The sequence below is a fragment of the Megascapheus bottae genome, chromosome 3, assembly GCF_031878675.1.
Source record: "Megascapheus bottae isolate mThoBot1 chromosome 3, mThoBot2.hap1, whole genome shotgun sequence".
Taxonomy (NCBI): Eukaryota; Metazoa; Chordata; class Mammalia; order Rodentia; family Geomyidae; genus Megascapheus; species Megascapheus bottae.
Window position 1 is genome coordinate 86563161 of NC_143511.1, and position 22116 is coordinate 86585276.

General features: G+C 57.0%; 1 protein-coding gene across 1 annotated transcript in view; it reads left to right on the plus strand.

Moving 5' to 3' along the window:
• The first annotated feature begins 980 nt into the window (after positions 1-980).
• Positions 981-22116, plus strand: part of Lamc3 (laminin subunit gamma 3) — a 48915-nt gene continuing 27779 nt past the window's right edge. Inside the window, exons 1-8 of the mRNA XM_090329397.1 lie at positions 981-1362; positions 11158-11462; positions 13450-13580; positions 16925-17091; positions 18257-18445; positions 18513-18630; positions 19338-19436; positions 21031-21167. Of these exons, the coding sequence (XP_090185523.1) occupies positions 981-1362; positions 11158-11462; positions 13450-13580; positions 16925-17091; positions 18257-18445; positions 18513-18630; positions 19338-19436; positions 21031-21167 (1528 nt within the window). The remainder of the gene's footprint in view (positions 1363-11157; positions 11463-13449; positions 13581-16924; positions 17092-18256; positions 18446-18512; positions 18631-19337; positions 19437-21030; positions 21168-22116) is intronic.

Sequence of the window (22116 nt, forward strand, 5' to 3'; positions counted from 1 at the left end):
AAGTGTGGTTTATTTACATAATATTGTACAATAAGAATACATCTACCAACAGGGGCAACCCTCAAAAACAGATAAGGCCACTGAAGATCTGCTTTTTTGTTTTTTTTTAACTAGTCCTGGGGCTAGTACTCAGGGCCTGAGCACTGTCCTTGGGTTTTCTCAAGGCTAGAACTCTAGCACTTAAGCCACAGCACCACTTTGGCTTTTTTTCTACATATGTGGTACTGAGGAATCGAACCTGGGTCTTCATGCATGCTAGGCAAGCACTCTACCACTAGGCCAACTCTTGGCCACTGATCTGCTTTGTTTTTGATGGAACTTGGGGTTTGAACTTGGAGCTTTCCACTTGCTTAGCTGGTATGCTGCCACTGGAGCCACACCTCCAGCCCTGGTTTTCGCTAGTTGTTTTGGAGATGGAGTCTCTTGGATTTTTCTGACCTCAAGCCCTTATCCTCTGCATTTCAGTCACCTGAAGATGTGCAGGTACAGGTGTGGGTCACCATCCTCCTCTCAAGGTGTCATCTGTGTGCCATCAGATGTCTTCTTGCGCGAATCCTGAGTTACAATCTTGGCTACCAGGCACGGATGGTTTATCCCTGTCTTCCTAGCTACTCAGGAGGCGGAGATCCCCAAACCTGGAAGTGGAGCCTGGCTCAAGTGGTAGAGCACCAGCCTTCAGCACAAAAGCTCCGGGACAGAAGCCTGGCCCCGAGTTCCGGCACAGGCTCGAGGTCTTGCGGCCGGGAGGGGAACCTCGGTCAGTCCCGGGCTCGTCCACCAGGTGGGGGTGAGCGCGCAGGGCCGGCACTGTCCGGGCTGGGGGTGCTGGCGGCGCGGGTCCCTCCCAGCCCGGCGCGGTCCCGCCCGCCGTGGTGCCGCGCGCCGGGGCCGGGCCGGGCAGAGCGCAGGGCGGCGGGGCGGGGACGGCGCGCGGGTCGGTGCCCCGGGCGGCGAGCGTGGCCCAGCCGGGGACCTCGGCCATGCGGGCGCCCGCGGCGGCCGCGCTGCTGCTGGGGCTCCTGGCCCGGGCGGCCCCGGGCGCGGGCGCGGGCATGGGCGCGTGCTACGACGGCGCGGGGCGGCCGCAGCGCTGCCTGCCCGAGTTCGAGAACGCGGCGTTCGGCCGCCGCGCGCAGGCCTCGCACACGTGCGGCCGCCCGCCCGAGGACTTCTGCCCGCAGCTGGGCGCGCCGGGCGCGGGGGCGCAGTGCCAGCGCTGCGACGCCTCGGACCCCCGGCTGCACCACAACGCCTCCCTGCTCACCGACTTCCACAGCCAGGACGAGAGCACCTGGTGGCAGAGCCCCACCATGGCCTTCGGGGTGCAGTACCCCAACTCCGTCAACCTCACCCTGCGCCTGGGTAAGCGCCGCGCCCGGCCTGGGGCTGGGGAGCCGAGGGGCGGAACAGACCGAGGGGCTCCGGGGCTGCGGGGGCAGCGCACCCCGAGCCCGGATCGGGATGGACGGGTGTCATCTAGAGCCGGGACTGAGGCGGGGAGGCGGCTGGGGTCTTCTGGCTGGCGTCAGCCACTCTGCCCATCCACTGGTGAAGGTGTCTGTGAGGCAGGGCGCGAGACAGGAGCGGGTGACTGCCTTTATCCAACCTCATGGCAAAGTGCAGACGCTGCTGGGTCCAGGGTCTCCAGATGTCCCCCCCCACAACCCACTGCAGGGCTCCCCCACCCCAGTCCTGTCCCCCTGGGCCTCTGCCATGTGCTGGGCACCCTTCTCTTTAAGATCAAAATCTCCTAAAGTTTTGACAAGTCTTGGAAGGGAGGAGGTTCTGGGGCTTGAATTCGGAGCCTTGTAATCTTGCTTGGCTGCTGCTGCTGCTGCTGCTGCTGCTTCTTCTTCTTCTTCTTCTTCTTCTTCTTCTTCTTCTTCTTCTTCTTCTTCTTCTCCTCCTCCTCCTCCTCCTCCTCCTCCTCCTCCTCCTCCTCCTCCTCCTCCTCCTCCTCCTCCTCCTCCTTCTTCTTCTTCTTCTTCTTCTTCTTCTTCTTCTTCTTCTTCTTCTTCTTCTTTTTCTTCTGCTGCTTCTGCTTCTTCTTTTCCTTCTTCTCCTTCTTCTTCTTCTTCTTCTTCTTCTTCTTCTTCTTCTTCTCCTCCTCCTCCTCCTCCTCTTCCTCCTCCTCCTCCTCCTCCTCTTCCTCCTCCTCCTCCTCCTCCTCCTCCTCCTCCTCCTCCTCCTTCTTCTTCTTCCTCCTCCTCCTCCTCCTCCTCCTCCTCCTTTTGCTCAATGCTGGTACTCTACCATTTGAGCCATACCTACACTTACAGTTTTTTGTTGATTGAGCCAAGTAAGAGTTTCTCAGATTCATCCGTCCAGGCTGCCTGGATTACAGGCAGGAGCCACCGGCACCGAGCTAATTCTTCAATATTCTTATAACCCGTTTTGGTTGCTAAACTGTCTGACCTGGGACTATTTTTAGAGCTTGTTTATCCTGTGACTATTCACACATGTTGCTAGGGAAATGTCAGTTGAACATAGCCTACCGCCCCTGAAAGAATGAATGAGGATAACACAACATATAACACAAGGCCTGTCATCTGCCTGAATTCCAGAGTGCACACAGAGCCAGTAAGCTTGAATAAGGGAAGGTGGAATTGCTACATCTGCATTTTTTCACAGAGGAACAATGTGGAGCTCAGAGAGGTTGTGTCCTACTCAAAGCCACACAGCTGTTGAATGACAACCTGGAGCTCCTCAGAGGTCAGAGCACTGGAAAGGCCTGGAAAGGGCTAAGGAAGAGGGGGTATGGATGGAGAGCTCTGAGCCCCCTCAGCAGGGCAGGCAGGTGCTGGCTGTCCCCCCAAAGCTCCAAAAGTTTCCAAGAATCACAGGCTGGGATGAGGTATCTGCTTAAAGCTATCAGACCCCAAGGCCTCAGGGGAAGGGGTGTGGGCAGGGAGAGAGGCTGGGGGGAGAGACGTGGTGTCTGTGGTAAAGGGCGGCACATGTGCCTGTGGAATCAGACACCAAAGAGGAGGCTGGGCCAGGTATAAAGGAGGTACCACCATGTGCCCACTCACTCAGCGCCCTGGGCACCCTACCCCACCAGCCATCCACCCATGCTGGCCACCAGGCATGAGAGAGGAGGCCGGAAGTGACTGTGTGCCCTGAATAGGGAACAAAGGAATGAATGAATGTGAATGAGTGATTGAATGAGTGCCACCTCTCCCACCGTGGCCAGCCCAGGCGACTCCCTGGTCAGCTCTGAAAGGCAGATGGTGTAGAATAGAAATCTCCAAATGACCAATGATGTGTTTGCGTGTGCCTCAGTCTCCTTGCCTGTATAAATGCCCTGGTGACAATAATGCCGATCCAGTTCTGGGGTGGTGGGACACCTTTGCATGTGTGTAGAGTCCCTGGTTGGGTGTGGCTCGGGACAGGGGCTCCCTCTGGGCCAGTTCTGCTGCAGGGAGTTGAACACACCCGCTGTGCTGGCACCATGACTCCGTCTGTAATCCTAGCTCCTCAGAAGGCTGAGATCTGAGGATAGGATTGTGGTTCAAAGTCAGCCCATGCAAGACAATCTGTGAGACTTTTTTTTTAAAAAAATAATAATTTCTTGTATGCATTTATTTGCTACTGAAAGAGCACGCTAACATACCAATAATCTCCATTTATTACAGCTCAAACCCTTGAAAATCAGAAAATAAGTTAGCCGCCTCTCCTAATCATCACCCAGCTAGGGTTGCTATGCCTTCACAGTCTGAGACTCTTATCTCCAATTAACCATCGGGAAAAAAATGGAAGTGGCGCTGTGGCTCAAAGTGGTAAAGGGCTACCTTGAGCACAAAAGCTCAGGGACTGAGTTCAAGCCCCATGGCGAGAGAGAGAGAGAGAGAGAGAGAGAGAGAGAGAGAGAGAGAGAGAGAGAGAGAGAGAGAGAGAGAGAGAGAGAGAGAGAGGAAAATGCCAGCCTTGCTCCCCAAAAAGATATACTGCTAGGTCCTGGTGACACATGATAGGCCCTGGGGGTCACTGCAGCATCAAGTCTGGCTTGTTCCAGGGTCATGCACTTAGACTGGCTGCAGGCTAATGTGTGGGTTGCCTGGCATGGAGGAGTCAGAGAGATCAGGGTGGTTTCGGGTTCCTTAGACATTGGCCTGTGGGCCAGGCGTCCTCCCTCTGCTTAGCCCTCAGGCCACCCCTGCTCGCTCAGCCCCTTTCCCGAGTGTCCTGGGAGGGTCCCCTGAAGGGGGTGGGGTGAAGGGCAGGAGAAGAAGAGGCCTCTGGTGAGCCTGGGGTGGAGGTCGCCGCTTTCCCAGCCTCCTGGAGCTCCTGACATCTGTTCCAGATCCGCGGCTTCAGCTGAGTCTTCCTGTCTGGGATGAAAGGCCACAGCAGGGCTGGCGGCTCCCAGCCCTCCACAGGGGCCCAGAAAAGCCGCCAGGGCCAGGGGCCTGAGGACGGCTGGTGAGTCTGAGGCAGCGGTGGGGGTAGACACTGCCTGATCAGTGACAGATGCTGTCTGCTTGCTAAGATCTCCCTGGGACAGCAGCCAGACCTGTCAGCTTTGGTGCTTATGTAGGTGGGGAAACTGAGGCTCTGGGGAGGAGTGCAGCAGTTCTGGGGTGTAGGGCCCCTGGAGCTCCACTTGGAAGGGTCAGGCTGGCCCCAGCTTTCCTGCTTCCTCCCTTGGGAAGAGCTCTGGTCACTTTGTCTCTTTTACTTATTTTTGTGCTGGTCCCCAGGCTTGAACTCAGGGTCTAAGAGCTGTCTCTAAGCATCTTTTGCTCAAGGCTAGGGTTTTACCACTTGAGCCAGAGCCCCACTTTGGCTTTTTAGGTAGTGTATTGAAGATAAGTGTCTCACAGATTTTCTCCAGATGGCTTTGAACCATGATCCTCAGATCTCAGCCTCCTGAGTAGCTAGGATGACAGGCGTGAGTCACCAGAGCCTGGCTTCCACTGTGGCTCTTGGGTGCAGAATCTCCTCCTTCCTGCCTATAAGTTTCCTTGGGGACCCTGCAGACCTGAGAAAAACACCCATATGAGTTCCGAGCCCCCTGAGCAGGGAGTGAAGTTGGAGGAGAGCCGCCCTGCCCCCAGCCCCTGTCCTAACTCCATCCAGGCTGGGGCTGTGAGCCTGACCAGGGGCTGAGGCCACCCACACGACAGCCTGGATGGCATGGGCTCTGGGCTCTGGGGCACTTGTGGGGATTCCCCAGCCTTGTCCGGGACTCTCGCTGAGCCCTGTGGCTGGGCAGGAACAAGGGACGAGGCCACTCAGCCGCCCAGGGACCTGCAAGGCCCACATGGCCCCCCGTGGAGGGAACCAGCAGGGGATGGCGACCAGCCACAGCGAGGAGCCTGGCCTGGGTGGGCCGGATGTGGGGACCAGCTGGGTCTCCTGAGCTTTGGCTCCATTGCACTTTCCTGTGGGAGGGTGGCCATGTTTGCCTTGGCTGGAGCTGGAACTTAACTGGGGGGGGGGGGGGTGTCGAGTCCAACTTCCTTCTCCCTGGGGACTCTAGCTGGAACACTGGGACCCAGACAGGTCAAGGGTCAAGGCAATAGCCTTGGGCGGCCTCCATCCACCCACAGAGGTGGCCTGTCCAGGGGCCCTGGAGCCAGCTGGCCTTGACTCCCTGGTCCTGAGGCTTCCCAGGACTGGTCTAGCAAGAACTGAGATTCCATGGCGTTGTCTATCCCACCTCAGGATACCCCTGTCCAACTCACCTCTGTTCCATCTGCAGCCCCTGCTCTTAGTAGGGCCACAACTCTACAGACTCTGGCTTTGCCTGGGCCTTTGCACATGCTCTCACTTCTGCTGACGTACCTCCTTCATGCTATAATAAAGCATCTTGTGTATGCCAGCTCATGACCAAACTGTAGGCTGAGGCCATGAACGCACAGCTGACTGCCCCAATACTCCAGGACGCCCCCCAGCCTCTGAGATGGAGCAGAGAGCTGCCCCACAGCCCCCCCCCCCCAACGCCTCCTCTCTGTATGTCAGGGCTCCTAGGGCAATAAGGCTTGAGGCTTGAGGTTTGTGGCGCCATCTCTCAGTTCCCAGCTTGCTGTGCTGTTTACACAGCTGCACCCCAGAAGTCATCCCAGGGCCCCCTGTACAGGTTGCTGGAGCAGCAGAGAAAAAGGAATCACAGCTCCAATTCAGTTCCAAGTCTGGTGCTGCTGAAAGCACTTTGAAAGCATTTGACTATATCTATCTATTAGCAATACTGAGATTTGAACTTAGGGCCTTGTACTTGCTAGGCAGGCACTCTACCACTTGAGCCGTATTTCCCTGCCCCCCTTTTTTTCTGTTTCCTTTTGTCTTTTTTCAAATAAGGTCTCATGTTTTCACCCAGGCCAGCTTGGACTTCAGTTTTCTTATGCATGTATCCTAAGTAGTGAGGGCAACAGGTGTGACCCGCTACTCCCGCATTTTCTTGGTTGGCTGGGGGCTTGCTAATTTTTTGCTTAGGCTGCATGTGTGAGCTTCGAGCTGTCTCACTCCTCCCTCTTCCCTCAACTGAAGCAGGAATTCATGTCAACACCTGCTTCTGCACTGGAACTCTAGACTCCACCAGCTCACTAGCTCAGTCTCTGGAACATTCTTTTCACTCGCCCTTCCCCATGGGTCCCTTGGCCCCTTGTCTATTTATTATTGATATTTACCTCTGATTTATTGGTAATGACCCTGAGTGTCCACTCCTCCCCTGGCAAGCTTGTACTCGGTACACTTCCATAACTGGCTCTGAGCTTAGACTTCTTCGTAACACAAAGCCCCAGGTCGGGGAAACCCGTTTGCTGTCTTTGGGTTAGGCAGGAGACTTGACAGGCCGTGCTCCTCCTCCTCCTCGGGGATCCCGCGTGATCCGGGCATGGAAGAAGCCCCAGGGGCCCAGGCCTGGTTCTGCCAGGCTTTGGGGACCTCTCGCCTCTACTCTTGGGGACACCATAGCTCCTCACCTGTGTCCAAAGCTAGGATGGGGCAGCAAGGCCAGGACTCCGCGTGATCTGCCACGGGCTGGTTCTCACACCCACCACACCCCCTCTTTCCCAGCTCCTCACAGCCCCTCCCGCCCCAACCCCAGTTCTGTTCCCCAGATGGCTCCCATTAAGGGGCTTTTGTTTTCTTTCCATTTTCCCAAAATAAGCCTCCAGTTTGGAGCTCCCTGGGCTTGCTCAGGGCCGGATGTGGGCTTATGACCATGCCTGGGTAGATTCTGACAGGCTCTAGGTCCCAGCTGGTGGGAGGGAGGTGACAGGGCCTTGGCGCTGGAGGGCCCCGTAGGCATGGCTGTCACTGGAACCACAGGCTGTGCCTCCCAGACTCCACGGTGCCCACAGCACCTCTTCCCCAGAGAAGTCCTTGCCCTCTGGGGACCCAGAGAAGGCAGCTGGCTCTGTGCTGCAACTCTGGGGCCCTGAGGTCAAATAGGGACTTGCTATTCTCCTTCTCTCTCTCCTGTGTGTTGAACCCAGGGCCTGCCCTCTGCTAGGCATGGTACTCTACCACTCGAACTATGTCCCCCCCTCAGTCCTTTTAGTTTTGCTGAGATAGGGGCCTCCCTGGCTTTACTTAGGCATGCCTGGAACTAGAACCCTGGTCTCCTGTCTCCACCTCTCCAGTAGCTGGAATTACAGGTGTTTTGTGTCCACACCTGACTGGAGACATGGCTTCTTTCTGCCTGGAGTTTGGGGATCTTTCTCCTTCTTGAGCTTCAGGCTCCTTACTTGTGAATCCCAGCGTGGCCCTGCTTGGGGCTCTAGTGTAGACAGTGAGCACACAGTAGGCCCTCAACTCTGTGGGATGAGCTGGGATGCTGAGAGCCAGGTCAATGCAGGAATGGCAAGCATTTCAGGCAGACGATGGAACAGCACACTGGATGGCCGGGAGAAGAGGCATAAACACCCAAGCGGCAGCGATCGAGAGGGAGGATGGAGGGTGCCTTGCTCCAGACTTACTGGTCCACGCACTTGTCCACATCATCCTGGAATTTGTGGGGGTTGGGGCGATGGCTATGTACGTAGCTCTTCGTGTTTAGTTGAGGTGTCTTACTCGTGGCTCATGCCTGTAATCCTAGCTACTTAGGAGGCTGAGATCTGAGGATCTTGGTTCAAAACCAGCCCAGGCAAGAAAGTCCATGGAACTCTGATCTCCAATGGGCCACCAAAAAACTGGAGGCAGAGCTGTGGTCAAGTGGTAGAGTGCTAGCCTTGAGTGGACAGTGCCTAGGCCTTGAGTTCAAGCTCCAAGATTGGCACAAAAGATGAGAGAGACAGACAGACACAAGGTAGTCAGGCTGTTTCCTCTCCCATCCCCTGGTAGAAACTTCTGCATCACCTGATCTCTGGACGCAATTGCCTTCTTGACCCTTCTAATTAAGTCTCGAAACAAACAATTGCCCCCAGGGCACTGTACTGTCTCAGTGTCTCTCTCACCTCCGGGCTTGGCGAGGAACAAGAAGCCGTGCCGCTTCCTAGCGCGTGATGTGGTTCATTCGCACGAAACCCAGTGACAGCCTTTTTCCGATGGAGCGTCTCGCTGCCAGCTACCTTATAAGCGGCTGCCAGCTCCCGCCCCAGAGGTGTCTGGCTGTTGTGTGTTTACCACACAGTGTGTCCCAGCCAACTTCCTGCAGCCCATGGCTGGCAGCTTCCGAGCGGCACGTCTGAGCTGGAGCCAGCAGCCACCACGGGCACCCCGATCCTACACTGGGGGTGTCACGTGCCTTCTTTTAGAACACTCAGAGTGAAGCTGCCAAAGTAATCCTGCAACAGAACTCCAGAAAACATCTTAAAACGGAACATGGCAAGGCGGTTGCTTTTTAAAAAAAAAAAATCTTTTTTTTGTGTAAACTTGTGTTTTTTTCCAGATTTAAATTAGAACAAGCTTCATGAGAGAAACTTGGGGAAAATACAAAAAAACTGCAAAGGGAGGAGAAGTAGCCCCCAGCCTAGAGGATAAACACACTACCAACTGGAGCTCTCGCATTTTCACTTATGCTTTTTTAAAAAAAAAAAAAAAAACAAATCATAAATTTATTTCTCAGAAATTCAAGATTTTGTTTCTCTCAAGTTTCAATGATTGGTGACACAGAATCAGGACTTTTAAATGCTTTAACATAAAATCCAGTTTAATTAGCTTTGTTTTCCAGCTTACTCTATTTTTTTTTCTTTTTTCTTTCTTTCTTTTTTTTTTTTCTGTCATGGGGCTTGAACTCTGGGCCTCGGCACTGTCCCTGAGCAATTCAGCTCAAGGCTACCACCCTGCTCCTTGAGCCACAGCCCCACTTTCCCTTTTCTAGTGATTAATTGGAGATGAGAGTCTCAAGGACTCTTTACTGCTTGGGCTGGCTTTGAACCTGGATCCTCAGATCTCAGCCTCCTGAGTAGCTAGGATGGCAGGTGTGAGCCACTGCGCCCAGCTGGCCTATTCAATTTTTAAAGTAGTGGAATTCAAACTCAGGGCCTTGCTTGTGCCAGTCATGCGCCCAACTACATGTCTATCATTCGGCTCTAATTATTTTTCAGGTAGGGTCTGCATCTCCCTCCCCTTTGCCCTCGGGAGCCTGGACCAAAATCCTCCTTCCTGCAGCTTCCCTGTTGCTGATGGTGCAGGTGTGAGCCACCACAGCTGGGAGTTTGTTAACTTTTGGCAATCCTCTAGATCTGGGATTATAGGCATGAGCCACTGTGCTCTGCTGACTTCTTAGGGCTCTATAAACATGCGATCAGCATTCTACACGTATAATCTTGTCTTTTATTTTTTTCTCTCAACATTTTGATTGCAGCTTTTCTCGTATAGTGAACTGTCTCTGAGGCTTCAGGCATTGTGGGAATTTATATTGTGCCATTTCTTCAGCTTTTCCTGCACAGTCCTAATGTTTCCGACAGTATAAAGTATCCTGTGTGTTTCTCATGTGAATCTCCCCCAAGCAGGGCTCCTTTGTCAGAGGCTAGGAATACTTTTGTGACTTCTCAGCCCTGACACCAAGCAGCCTTCTCAAGGGACCAATAGATTTATTTGCCTACAATGGTTCATTGAGGTAAAAAAAAAAAAAAGGACCCAACAGTCCTCCCCAAACGCCTTTTAAGTTGGCAGTGTGGTGCCACAAAGCACATTTGTGTTATGCAACTTACACCACCCTCCGGCCACAGGACTTTTCATCCTATGAAATAGAAATCTGCCACCACTGAACACTGACTCCATGGAGGGTCTCCAGGGAGACCCTGTGCCCATGAGCAGTCACACCTACTCCCTAGGCCGAGGCAACCACTAGTCCACAATTGTGGTCCTTTGTGAGGCTGTCCATGTGGTCTCCGGTTGACATCTTTGCCTTGCCAGGACGCTTCCTTCTGAAGAGGCCCAGGATATGAGGCAATGGAGGACTCTGGCTGTGACTCCAAAGGACTGTGGGTAGGGGTCCCTGATTGTGGCCACAGGGGACTGTGGTACTTGCCTGGCATGCACGGAGACCCGGGTTCGATTCCTCGGTACCACATACATAAAAAAAAGAAGCCGAAGTGGTGCCGAGGCTCAAGTGGTGGAGCTCTAGCCTTGAGAAAGCCCAAGGACAGTGCTCAGGCCCTGAGCTCAAGCCCAGGACTGGCAAAAAATAAAAGAAATCCCTTTCCCACAATGGCTGAGATGCTGTGCTTCACGTGCGGAGGGTTGCGGTGAAAGCTGTGACGCCGGGCCAGCGGGCGGAGTCCTGTGCTGGAAATCCGGATCCACACAGAAGTTAGAAGCTGGGGAAAATGAAGTGTGTGGAGACTCTGTGAGGGCTGGGGGAGCATGGTGAATGGTCTGGGGTCCCTGCTAGGGAGTCTGGGCTAACGGCACAGGTGGAAGTGCTCACGTCCCACGGCCAGAGACCCTCGAGTCAGGCACTCCACCCCTGGGGCCACGCCCCCAACGCTTGAGCCCCGCCCCTGGCTCCTACACTGCTCCCGCACCTCCGCTGACAAGCCACGCCCACCAACCTTAAGCCACGCCCATCGACGCGAAGCCACGCCCCTGTGCGGCGGCCCCGCCCCTCGCCCGGCCCCGCCCCCTGGTGCGGGGTTGGGTCCCCGGGCTGTGCCCCCAGCCCTGAGCTCCTGGCAGCCTCCTGGCATCCCGCTTCAGGAGCCCGCTCTGCCCCGTCCGGGGTGACCACCCCCCCTTCCTTCTGTAAAATGGGCCCCCTGGTCGCAGGCAAGGCCTACGAGATCACCTACGTGAGGCTCAAGTTCCACACCAGCCGCCCCGAGAGCTTCGCCATCTACAAGCGCAGCCACGCCCACGGCCCCTGGGAGCCCTACCAGTTCTACAGCGCCTCCTGCCAGCGGACCTACGGCCGGCCCGAGGGCCAGCGCCTGCGGCCCGGCCAGGACGAGCGCCTGGCCTTCTGCACCTCCGAGTTCAGCGACATCTCCCCGCTCAGCGGCGGCAACGTGGCCTTCTCCACCCTGGAGGGCCGGCCCAGCGCCTACAACTTCGAGGAGAGCCCTGGGCTGCAGGTCAGAGGGGGTGGCCTGCGGGGTGGCAGGGAGGGGACAGCAGTCAGCCCTGGCCGGCCACCAGCCCAGATGCCTCAGGCCTCAGGCCCTCCAGCCTTGGCGTCTCTGAATGGCTAACCGTGGGTAGATGAAGAGTAGGTGTGATGGTTGGTGCAGGAGGCCTGCCGTCCCAGCACTCACTGGGGAAGCTGAGACGGAAGGATTTCCCTGTCGGGGCTGGCTTCCGACCTCCATCCTCCCATCTCAGCTTCTTGAGTAGCTAGGATCCGAGGGGTGAGCCACCAGCCCCCGCCTAAATCCAGGAGACTTACCTTCAGTTAATCAGGGGGGAAAAAAAAGCCAAAAATGGAGCTAGGGCTCAATTGATAGGTAGAGGGCTAGCAGTGAATGAAGAAGCCAAAGAACAGTGCTTAGGCCCCAAGTTCAATCACAGCACAGAAAGGAGAGAAAAGAAAGGAGAGAAGAGAGAGAGGGAGACTGCCCAGGCAAGGAGGCGTGGCCACCCATCTCCTTACATTGGGGGAAGAGAGGCCTAGAGGAGCAAAGGAATTTTGCAGGCCCTTCTCCCAGCTGGTCCTGTTTCTGGAACTTTCTGCAGTGGGTCAGGCTCCATCTGCATTCCGGGCTCTTAGGGGATCCACAGGCAAAGGACCACAGCTGTGGAGTCCAGTGATGACAGACTCCATAGCTGTAAATGGGGACTGGCCAGACTGAATTTACCATCTGACATCGCATAGCAGTAGACACACGTGGCCTACACTGGGAGCCGCACAGCTGTGGAGAGTAGAGGGGGCTTGGCTCCACTTTGGGCTTTTGGCAGTACTGAGATTTGAACTCAGAACCCTGTGTTTGGTGGGTAGATGCTCTACCACTGAGCCATGCCCCCCAACCCTCAATTCCACTTTGGAGATAGGCTCTTGTCCTCATGACAATTGTACAGATCCCCCCCACACACACCCCAGCCCACATGGGTCTTCTCACGTAGCTCTGGGTTTGTGGCCTCATTCACACGGTCAGACCCTCCGGCTGGGACATCAAGTGGTTCGAATTCTCTGGGCAATACTGCTGCAGAGAAGCAGTGGGAGGACTCTTGGGGACATAGGAGCTTCTGGGCTGGGTGCTGCTCAGAGGTAAAGCATTTGCACAGCATGCAGGGGACTCTGGGCTGGACCCCAGCTCTGCAGAAAGCCAAACAGAATGTTCCAGGGTCACCTGCAGCCGCTCAGTGAGAGCCTGCATTTACCCATTCTCCAAAGGTGCTGTGACCTTTCCAAAAGGCACCTTGGGTGAGTGGAGGAGTGACAAACCCACACGGCTTCGAGCAGAGGCCTACCCGGCCTGAGTCATGCTGAGATGAGAAGACAGGCTTGGCCGGGAGCTCATTTTCTGTCCTGATGGCCTGATTGCTTAGCCAGGGGCTCCTGGGCTGAATTAAAACGTTGATTAATATTCAGCCGGAGCTGGCTCTGATTGTAACAGCAGGCGGATGGAAATGTCAGTCTGCACGTGGGTACTCCGCTTCCTCCCCACGCTCTTCCACGAGGAAGTTGCTCAGCCAGCCCTCAGCAAGTATTTATCCAGTACCTGGTGCGTGCCAGGCAGAGCTGGGGTGCAGGAGGCGGGGCAGACAGCACCAGGGGCTCCAAGGCCTTTCTGTGCCAGGCTTCCCTGCTGCCAAGACACCCAGGCCGTGCCCCTAGGAGCCGAATGAAGGTGTGGGCACGGGAGGTCTCAGCTCCCCCACTGCTTCCTGCTGGTATTGCCATCCTCCTCGAACCCAGGTAGAGCTGGCATTGTCCCTGTCCCCTCTCACTGCTGGGTCAATGGGGCCACCAAGATAGCGAGCCACATCCACAAAGTGGCAAGTGGGCCCCAGCCAGGCTGGCATGACCCAGAGGCATAGTTCTTGCCCAGGAGCCCACCCTGGGCTGCCAGGCTGGCAGCAGACTGGGGCACCTGCTGAGGGTACCGGGTCTTCTCCCCCTAGGAGTGGGTCACCAGCACAGAGCTGCTCATCTCGCTTGACCGCCTCAACACGTTCGGGGATGACATTTTCAAGGACCCCAGGGTTCTCCAGTCCTACTACTACGCAGTGTCTGACTTCTCTGTGGGCGGCAGGTACTGGACGGGGCGGGGGGGGGTGTGGGGGGGTGGAGGGGGGTTGGGATGAATCGGGCAGGGGGCAGAGCTAGGGTGAGGTGGAGAGGGGATGGAACCTGGGCAGGGCAGAGGGGAGAGCCTGAGCCCCAAGGCCCAGGGCAGAAGGACCTTCCCATGGGAATGGCTGGTGGCTGCTCCAGAGCCCGTTCAGCAGGACCCTGGGCCTCAGCTCCCAGCTTCTTTATGTCTTCCCAGGTCGCCCCCACTGAGTCCACACATCAGTTTGTTCCCACACTGAGCCTCACCCAATGCAGGGGGCCTTTGTGCCTTCTGTCCCCTCAGCCTAGGGGCCTTTCCTCCCTCTGGATCTCCTGGACCCAGAGCTAGCTCTTAGCCACCCTGTCCCCCTCCTGTCTCAGACCATCTCTGCATGGAGTCAGTGTGCCCTGTGATTGACCAGCTCCCCATCTGCTGTGGCCAGGAAGTGGGGAGTTGGGGGGTCCCTTCTGTCTCTGGGCTCCCAGAACCTGGCTGGAGCAGTGGAGGGGAGGCCGGCAGGGAGGAGGCCCAAATTCCTTCACTGAAAGGCCAGGAGATCTGTTTCCACCCTGTTTCTTTGGGGCAGCCCGCAGGAATCCAGTGTCTCTAAATAAACCCACCAGCACCCCCAGAACTAAAGAACAGGGAGAGCGGCACCCGTGACTCACGCCCATTATCCTCACCACTCAGGAGGCTAAGATCTGAGGATCATGAGTTGAAGCCAGCTTGGGTGGGAAACCGGGAGACTCTGGTCTCCGGCAAGAGTCTCCCAGTTAATTAACCAGCAAAAAGCGCAGTATAGCTATGGCTCAAGTGGTAGAGAACACTCCCCTTGAACCAAAGAAGGTCAGAGAGGGCAGCCAAGTCCTGAGTTCAAGCTCCAGGACTGGTATGCGTGTGTGTGTACACACACACACACACATACACACCAGGGAAAGGAAGGTGAGCATTCGGAGGCCAGGGAACAGCTCTGCAGAAGGCCCGGAGCAGGTGGGGGGACTGCAAGGAGTCCAGGCAAGGCCCCAGCTGGTGGAAGACCAGGCTCACGAGGGCCAGGGCCTCAGGTCCATGGGAACCTCTTGGACCAGGCAGGCGTGGACTATGAGGAGTATAGACCTGAGAGTAGTTCAAGACAGAAAAGTAGCCTGCTGTGTGAGTAGGGGCCATGGGCCAGGTGGGCATTGAGATGGTGCCCAATGGACTCATGACTCAGGGACGCTCAGAGGTGGACGGGGGGCTATTGCCCCGCCCCTGTGCGCCCAGCCCCACTGAGCCCGTGGAAGCTCGCTGGGGAGGGCTCTGCAAGGACGGCCGAGGCCTTGATCCCAGCGCCTGAGAACAGCTGGGCCACAGCTGCCGGAACCAGACCACCCTCAGACCACAGCTGGCGGGGAAGTCAGCACCTCGGAGCTGAGGCCATTTGGACGGGGAGGGCAGCCAGGCAGAGCCAGGCAGGGCCAGGCAGGGCCACGCAGGGCCACGCAGGGCCACGCAGGGCCACACCACGGCCACACCACCCCCGCATTCCTTCCCAACACCATCTGTGGCTTGATCCTGCAGGAGACACAGGCCAGGGCTGCCTTCAAAGCACAGGCTCTCTGGGCACCCATGGCTCACACCTGTAATCCTAGATGCTCAAGAGCGTGAGGCAGGAGAGGCTGTGAGAATTGATTTTTTTTTTCTTGGTCGGTCATGGGATTTGAACTCTGGGCTGGGGCGCTGCTCCTGAGCTCTTCAGCTCAAGGCTACAGCCCTACCCCTTGAGCCACAGCTCTCCTTAGGTTATTGGAGATAAGAGTCTGAGGCACCAGTCCAAGGCTGTGAGACTCTTATTTCCAATAAAAGTGGTGCTGTTGCTTAAATAGTAGAGTGTTAATTAGCCTTGAGCAAAAGAAGCTCAGGGACAGTGCCCAGGCCTCGAGTTCAAGCACCAGGATTGAAAAAAAAAAACAACCACAGACCCTTTGGAGATTTGGGACAGGCTGGAAGCTATCCCCTGTACAGGCCACCTCTGTGTGTGTGTGTGTGTGTGTGCGTGTGTATCAATACTGGGGCCTGAACTCAGGCCTGGGTTCTGTCCCTGAGCTACTTTTGCTCAAGCTAGTACTCTGCCACTTGAGCCACAGCTCCTTCTGCCTTTCTGTGATTAATTGAAGGTAAGGACTTATATCTTTTACCTTTCTTTTTTCTTTTTGCCAGCCCCAGTGCTTAAACTCAGGGCCTGAGCACTGTCCTTGGACTTTCTCAAGGCTGGAGCTCTACCATTTGAGCCTCAGCACCACTTCCGGCTTTTTTCTATGTATGTGGTACCGAGGAATCAAACTCGGGTCTTCATGCATGCTAGGCAAGCACTTTAACCACTAGGCCAAACTCCCGGTCCCTCCTTCTGTCTTTTTGTGATTAATTGAAGGTAAGGACTTGTATCTTTTACCTTTCTTTTTTCTTTTTGCCAGCCCCAGTGCTTAAACTCAGGGCCTGAGCACTGTCCTTGGGTTTTCTCAAGGCTAGAGCTCTACTACTTGAGCCACAGCACCATTTCTGGCTTTTTCTATGTATGTGATACGAAGGAATCAAACCTGGGTCTTCGTGCATGCTAGGCAAGCACTCTACCACTAGGCCACACTCCTGGCTCCCGATAATTACTTTTCTTGCCTGGGCTGGCTTTGAACTATGATCCTCCTATCTCAGAACTACAGGCGTGAGTTACTGATACCTGGCAAAGCCATCTCTGGAGAAGAAGGAATTACCTAGAGCCACCTCCCCACCCCACCTCCACTCACTGCCCCTCTCTTCACTGGGGGGGGGGGGTGAAGCCAAGAGTGACCTCCTGAGCTTCAGCCTCCTGAGTACATTCTGCCCAGGCCGATGGCATGGTGGGTGGCAGTCTCCTTGATAAACACGCGAGGAGTGGGACAGAGAGGATGTGGGGTTTCCTGGGTCACATTCTCTGCAGGCACAGTTGGTGAACCCCATCCACCCCCATGTTCCTCCCTCCTGTCTGCATTTGTTGCCAGTCCTGGGGCTTGAACTCCAGGCCTGGGCACTGTCCCTGAGGTTTACATTCAAGGCTAGTGCTCTACCATTTGAGCCACAGCACCACTTTTGGCTTGTTTGGTAGTTTATTGGAGATAAGAGTCTAAAGGACTTTCTACCCCCTCTGGCTTCCAACCGTGATCCTCAGACCTCAGCCTCCTGAGGAGCTGGGATTGCCCGTGTGAGTTTCTGCATTCTTTTTGTTTCCTTTTGTTATGGTGGGTACCTGGATTTGAACTCATGGTCCTATGCCCTGCTCCCTCAGCCTGTTCTCTAACCCCTCTGTCCAGGTGCAAATGCAATGGACATGCCAGCGAGTGTGGCCCCGACGGGGAGGGCCGGCTGGCCTGCCGCTGCCAGCACAACACCACGGGCGTGGACTGCGAGCTCTGCCTGCCCTTCTTCCAGGACCGCCCGTGGGCCCGGGGCACCGCCGAGGCTGCCAACGAGTGTCTGCGTGAGTGTCCCGGGAGATCAGGGACGGAGAAACTCACAGCTCCGGGGTGTGGAGTCCCCAAGCTGCTGCTGAGGCAGGCGAAGCTGGAGGTTGGAGGTTGGGGGGGCTGAGCCTTCAGCCCCTCCCACCTGTATCCCCCCAAGACAGGCTTTGTTGTAGCTGCTTGGTCAGGCCCCCACAGTGGGGGGCGAGCCTGCCCAGGAGAGGGGGGCTCTCCCTCATGGCTGTAGCCTCCAGCCGCCTTTGATGGCCTGGCTGCCCCTCCCCCAGCCTCTGCCATACACCCAGCATTCTGCAGGACCGTGGGAGCTGCCTGCCCCGCAGCGTGGGTGCCAGCTGGGCCAGACTCTCAGCCCTCAGCCCTCCCTCGCGTCTCCCCACGCAATCATCTGCTCTGATTCCGGCGTCCCCCGCCTCAAGTTGCCATGCCTCTGGGTCCCCTTGGGTCTGGGCCCCTGGCTGTCAGAGCAAGGGCAGGGAGGAACAGCTTGTCCCCAGGGCTTGCCAGGACCTAATGGGCTCCTTCTGTGTTTGCCGCTCCGCCCCGTCCCTGGCTCCCAGTCCCTGACACCGGCCACGCTGAGCCTGCCACAGAGTCATGACTCTCCTCACCAGCCTGCAGATTCCACTGTAGCCCCATCAGCTCCCAGGCCCCCGCTTTTCTGCACACCCTGACACCTCAGACACCTGCAGCCTCTTCCCCTCCCCCTCCACTACGGGCTGCTCCTCCCCCGTCCATCCCACCATCTCCCTGTGCACACCTCCATGACTCTTCCTGGCCGCCAACGGCTGCCGTCCGGTCTCTGCAGCATTGCAGGCCCCCACCTGGTGCCATGGCCCGCTTCCCTGCTGCCAGCCCTGTGGCTTCTTGGCCCACATTTTTACAATCCAAGAACACTTTCCTCCATTCCATTGTCCTGCTCAGCCTGTACTTCCCCTAGAAGCTTTCCCTGTCTATCCGTGATGCCCAGGTGGCTCTTGAGAGTAGCCCCTTTGGGAAGATTGGTGGTTGTCCCTGCCCTTGATCAAGCTGGACCTGAACCCCATCCTGGACTCTTGCCCTTCCTTGCCTGCTCCCTCGTTTCAGTACAAGGAGACTGAGTGGCACAGAGTCTGCTCCTGCCTGGGCCTGGCTGCTCACCCCCTCCCCCACTGCTGCCCACAGCGTGTAACTGCAGTGGCCGCTCTGAGGAGTGCACGTTTGACAGAGAGCTCTTCCGGAGCACCGGCCACGGTGGCCGCTGTCACCGCTGCCGTGACCACACGGCAGGGCCACACTGCGAGCACTGCCAGGACAGCTTCTATCGCTGGGACCCTCGGACTCCATGCCAGCCCTGCAACTGCCACCCAGCAGGTGAGCTTCCCTGCCCACACCCCCCACACCCCCATCCCCCCCACTGCCCGAGCCCTCCCTCCCACAGGATCCCTGAGTCTCCAGTGCGACCATGCGGGAATCTGTCCCTGCAAGCCCACGGTGACCGGCTGGAAGTGTGACCGCTGCCGACCTGGGTTCCACGCGCTCAGCGAGGGTGGCTGCAGGTGAGGGGCTGGGCGGGGTCTGTCCCGGTGTGCCACAGAAAGGCCGTGCCTCTGGCCTGAAGGTCGGATGCAGCAAGAACGGTACAAGCTGTCCCCACGTAGCTGGCAGGCCACACAGGGAGGAGGGGCAGGGTTCCAGGTAGGGGTGCAGCACAGGGCTTAGAGACAAGCTCCAGGCGAGGCTCACTGCCTGAGCAGGGATGGAGGGGAAGGAGGGGAGGGCTGGACCTTTGCACACGCCACTCTTCTGCCCTGGAACATTCTCCCCCACAAGCCCTGTGCCCTGGATCAGACTCCTACTCCAGCCCCCTTCTCGGTTCAGGTGGTTTTTCCTCAGGGGTCCCCCTGTCCCTCTAGCCCTTGTCACCATCCCCACCCTCGGCCTGGTGACCCTTGGTGTGTGGCTGCATCCTTGTAATCTGTCCTCACTGGACTGCTAGATGGCTGGATGGCTGGATGGTGGATGCGTAGGGGGATGGTGGGTGGATAGGTGACGGATGGTGAGCGGTGGCACAGGCAGAGGAGTCCAGTTCTGGGGTGAATGGCTCACATGGGCATGGTTAGGGCAGCAACGCCACGCACAGGCCCTCAGCCATCCAGCCCTGGGCTCTCAGAGGTGGGGAAGGGCTGAGGGGGGGTCTCCGAGGGTGGTTCTTCCTCTGGGGCAGCTCACTGGACCCGAGTCCCTGACTCCGGGTCTTGGTCAGGCCCTGCACGTGCAGTGCCGCTGGCAGCCTGGGCACCTGTGACCCCCGCAGTGGACGCTGCCCTTGCAAGGAGAATGTGGAAGGCAACCTGTGCAACAGGTGGGTAAGCCAATCGCCAGTCACCTTGAACTGCCAGGAGAGGCGGGGAGGGGGGTTACTAGGGAGCTCTGTGGTGCAGGGGGAGGCAAGGGGCAACCCGTCACCCCCTCCCTTCCTGGAGCACCCTGGATCAGCTCTGCCAGCAGCCCCCCAAAACTGTAAGGCAATGTTAACTTTGCAGGCTTCGTGAGCTGAGAAAGTCTGGTGCTTGTTTCTCCAATTCAGAATCTACTCCTCCCACCCCACCCCCAAAACTAAAAACCCCAGAAGGACAGGAAAGAAATTGGGTAGCCCAGATGGCAAGGCCAGAAGACACAGCACTTCCCTCCCCACCCACCCCAAGGCAGACATACCTAATGGAGCCCCGTGCTCTTTCCAACTCTCCCATCTCGCCCTATGGCAGACAGAACTAATAGACTTACTCTACTCTGAGCCCACAGTAACCTCAGCATCCAACTGAGTTGAGACTTGAGCCATCCCTGCAGTCATAGGGCAAAGGTCACAAGATTCAGGAGCTGGCCAGACAAACCTGGGTTTGCCTCCCAGGGAGCACAGCCTCCTCCTGGCTCTGGGTCTGACATCAGAAGGGATTTGCCACATGGAAGCAGAGTGTCTAGTCCCCAGCCTTGAGTCTCACTTGACCCCAGCTACCCAGATCTCACAACTTCAGAGCCCCCCAGCCTTCACAGACAGCTCCTGGGAGGATGCAGACCTGCCCTGCCCCCTCCCCCCTTCTGCCCTGAGCAGTGCTGCTCCTTCCAGCCTCAGTTTACCTATCTGAGCCGGCTGGGCATGGTCAAGAGCTGACGTACAAGAGCTGAGAGGCTCCACACACTAACTGCACAGTGGCTCGCAGATATACCAAGGTCCCCTTCCTGGCCCTGCTGCTTCTGCCTGTAACCCCAACTACTCAGGAGGAAAAGGCTGGAGGATCAGGGTGACGGGCAGCAGAGGTGCCACAGACCTGACAGTCGTCTCAGCGGCATGGGAGGCAGTGGGCCAGAGGATGGTTGCCCAAGGCCAGTGCCAGGCAAAAACTTTGGGGAAGGAGGAATTGAAAGCAAAAGTGGCTCAGATGGTGCAGTGCCTGCCTTGCAGGCCTGAAGCCCTGCATTGACCCCCCTTCCGCCTCCCCTAAAAAAGTCCCAGAGGTTACCAGAACCTAGAAATAGGGAGCTCGTGGCCTAAGCTTGGCCTTAGCAGTGGGGACCCTGGGGTGGGTGTCTCCTGCCATTCCCAAAGGAGAGCATTGTTCTTGGCTATTGTTTTTTATTTTTGTCACTCGTGGGACTTGAACTCCGGGCCTGAGCGCTGTCCCTGAGCTCTTCAGCTCAAGGCTACCGCCCTACCCCTTGAGCCACAGCGCCACTTCCAGTTTTCTGGTGGTTAATTGGAAATAAAAGTCTCATGGACTTCAGTGCCCAGCTGGTTTTGAACCACAATCCTCAGGTCTCAGCCTCCTGAGTAGCTAGTACTACAGGTGCGAGCCACTGTGCCCAGCAAAGAAAGCATTCTTTCCAGATGTCCCCATAGCCTAGCCTCGCACTGGCCCCTGTCACCTTGCCCTCATGGGCTTGTCCTGCCTTCCTTACAGATGCCGTCCGGGCACCTTCAACCTGCAGCCCCACAACCCCGCTGGCTGCGCCCCCTGCTTCTGTTTTGGCCACTCTACCGTGTGCACCACGGCCCCCGGCTTCCACACCCAGCCAATCCTTTCCAACTTCCACCAGGGTAAGCGGTCCCCAGGTGCCCCCATCAGCCCCCACAGGGGTCCGGCTTCAGCCCCCCCCCCGGGGGACTACTACTCACCTATGAAGATTAGTCTCCCCAAGCACCTGCACCCTGAAGATTCGGCTCAGCCCCTGGCGACCGTCATTCCCTGGGATGCCTGGGCTCCTGAGTTCCACACACAGACAAAGACTGTGTAGCTCCCAGGGGGCTCCCAAATCAGAGCCAGCAGACCCCCACCTCCCTGCATACCCCGCCAGCACCCACCTTGGCCTCTCCTCCAGGGAGGGGCCATGACTGGAGACTGGACCTCAAGTTTGTCTCCGGGCCCAGCATGGAGGAAGCGCGCCCTCTGCTGGAAGCTGTGCAGAAAGCACGGTGCCAGGGGGTTGCGAGTCTGCGCTGGGAGGGCAGTGTGGAGAATTCTCCCCTGGGGTGAAAGTGTCTGCTGCTCTCACACCACCCCCACTCCCTAAGGACTGTTTTGGTTTGTTTCCTTTGGGTGGTACTGAACTCAGGGACTTTTGCCTGCCACTGAGCCACGTCTCCAGCCAACCCCCTTTTTTTGTACTGGTAACTTTGAGCCTTGCTCCAGGACAGCCTGCAGGAAAAAATAGGAAGTTCCTCATCTCAACTACACCAGGCATAATACTTCACGCCCATAACCCCAGCTACCGGGAGACATAGGAGGACCAAGGGCCAAGGCTGGCTAGGGCAACAGGCTTCCCTATCTGAAAAAATAACTAAAGCAAAAAGGGCTGGGGGCATGGAGCAGGTAGTAGAGCACCTGTCCAGCAAGCACAAGTCCCTGAGTTCAAATCCTAGTACCACCAGGGAGACCCGCAACCCAACAGCATCTCCTGGACGACCCCAAGGCATCTGAGCCCCTTTTAAAGGGCCAGAAACATCCTATTCTGCAGCTCAGGCTCCAGATAAGGCTCAGAGCCATTAA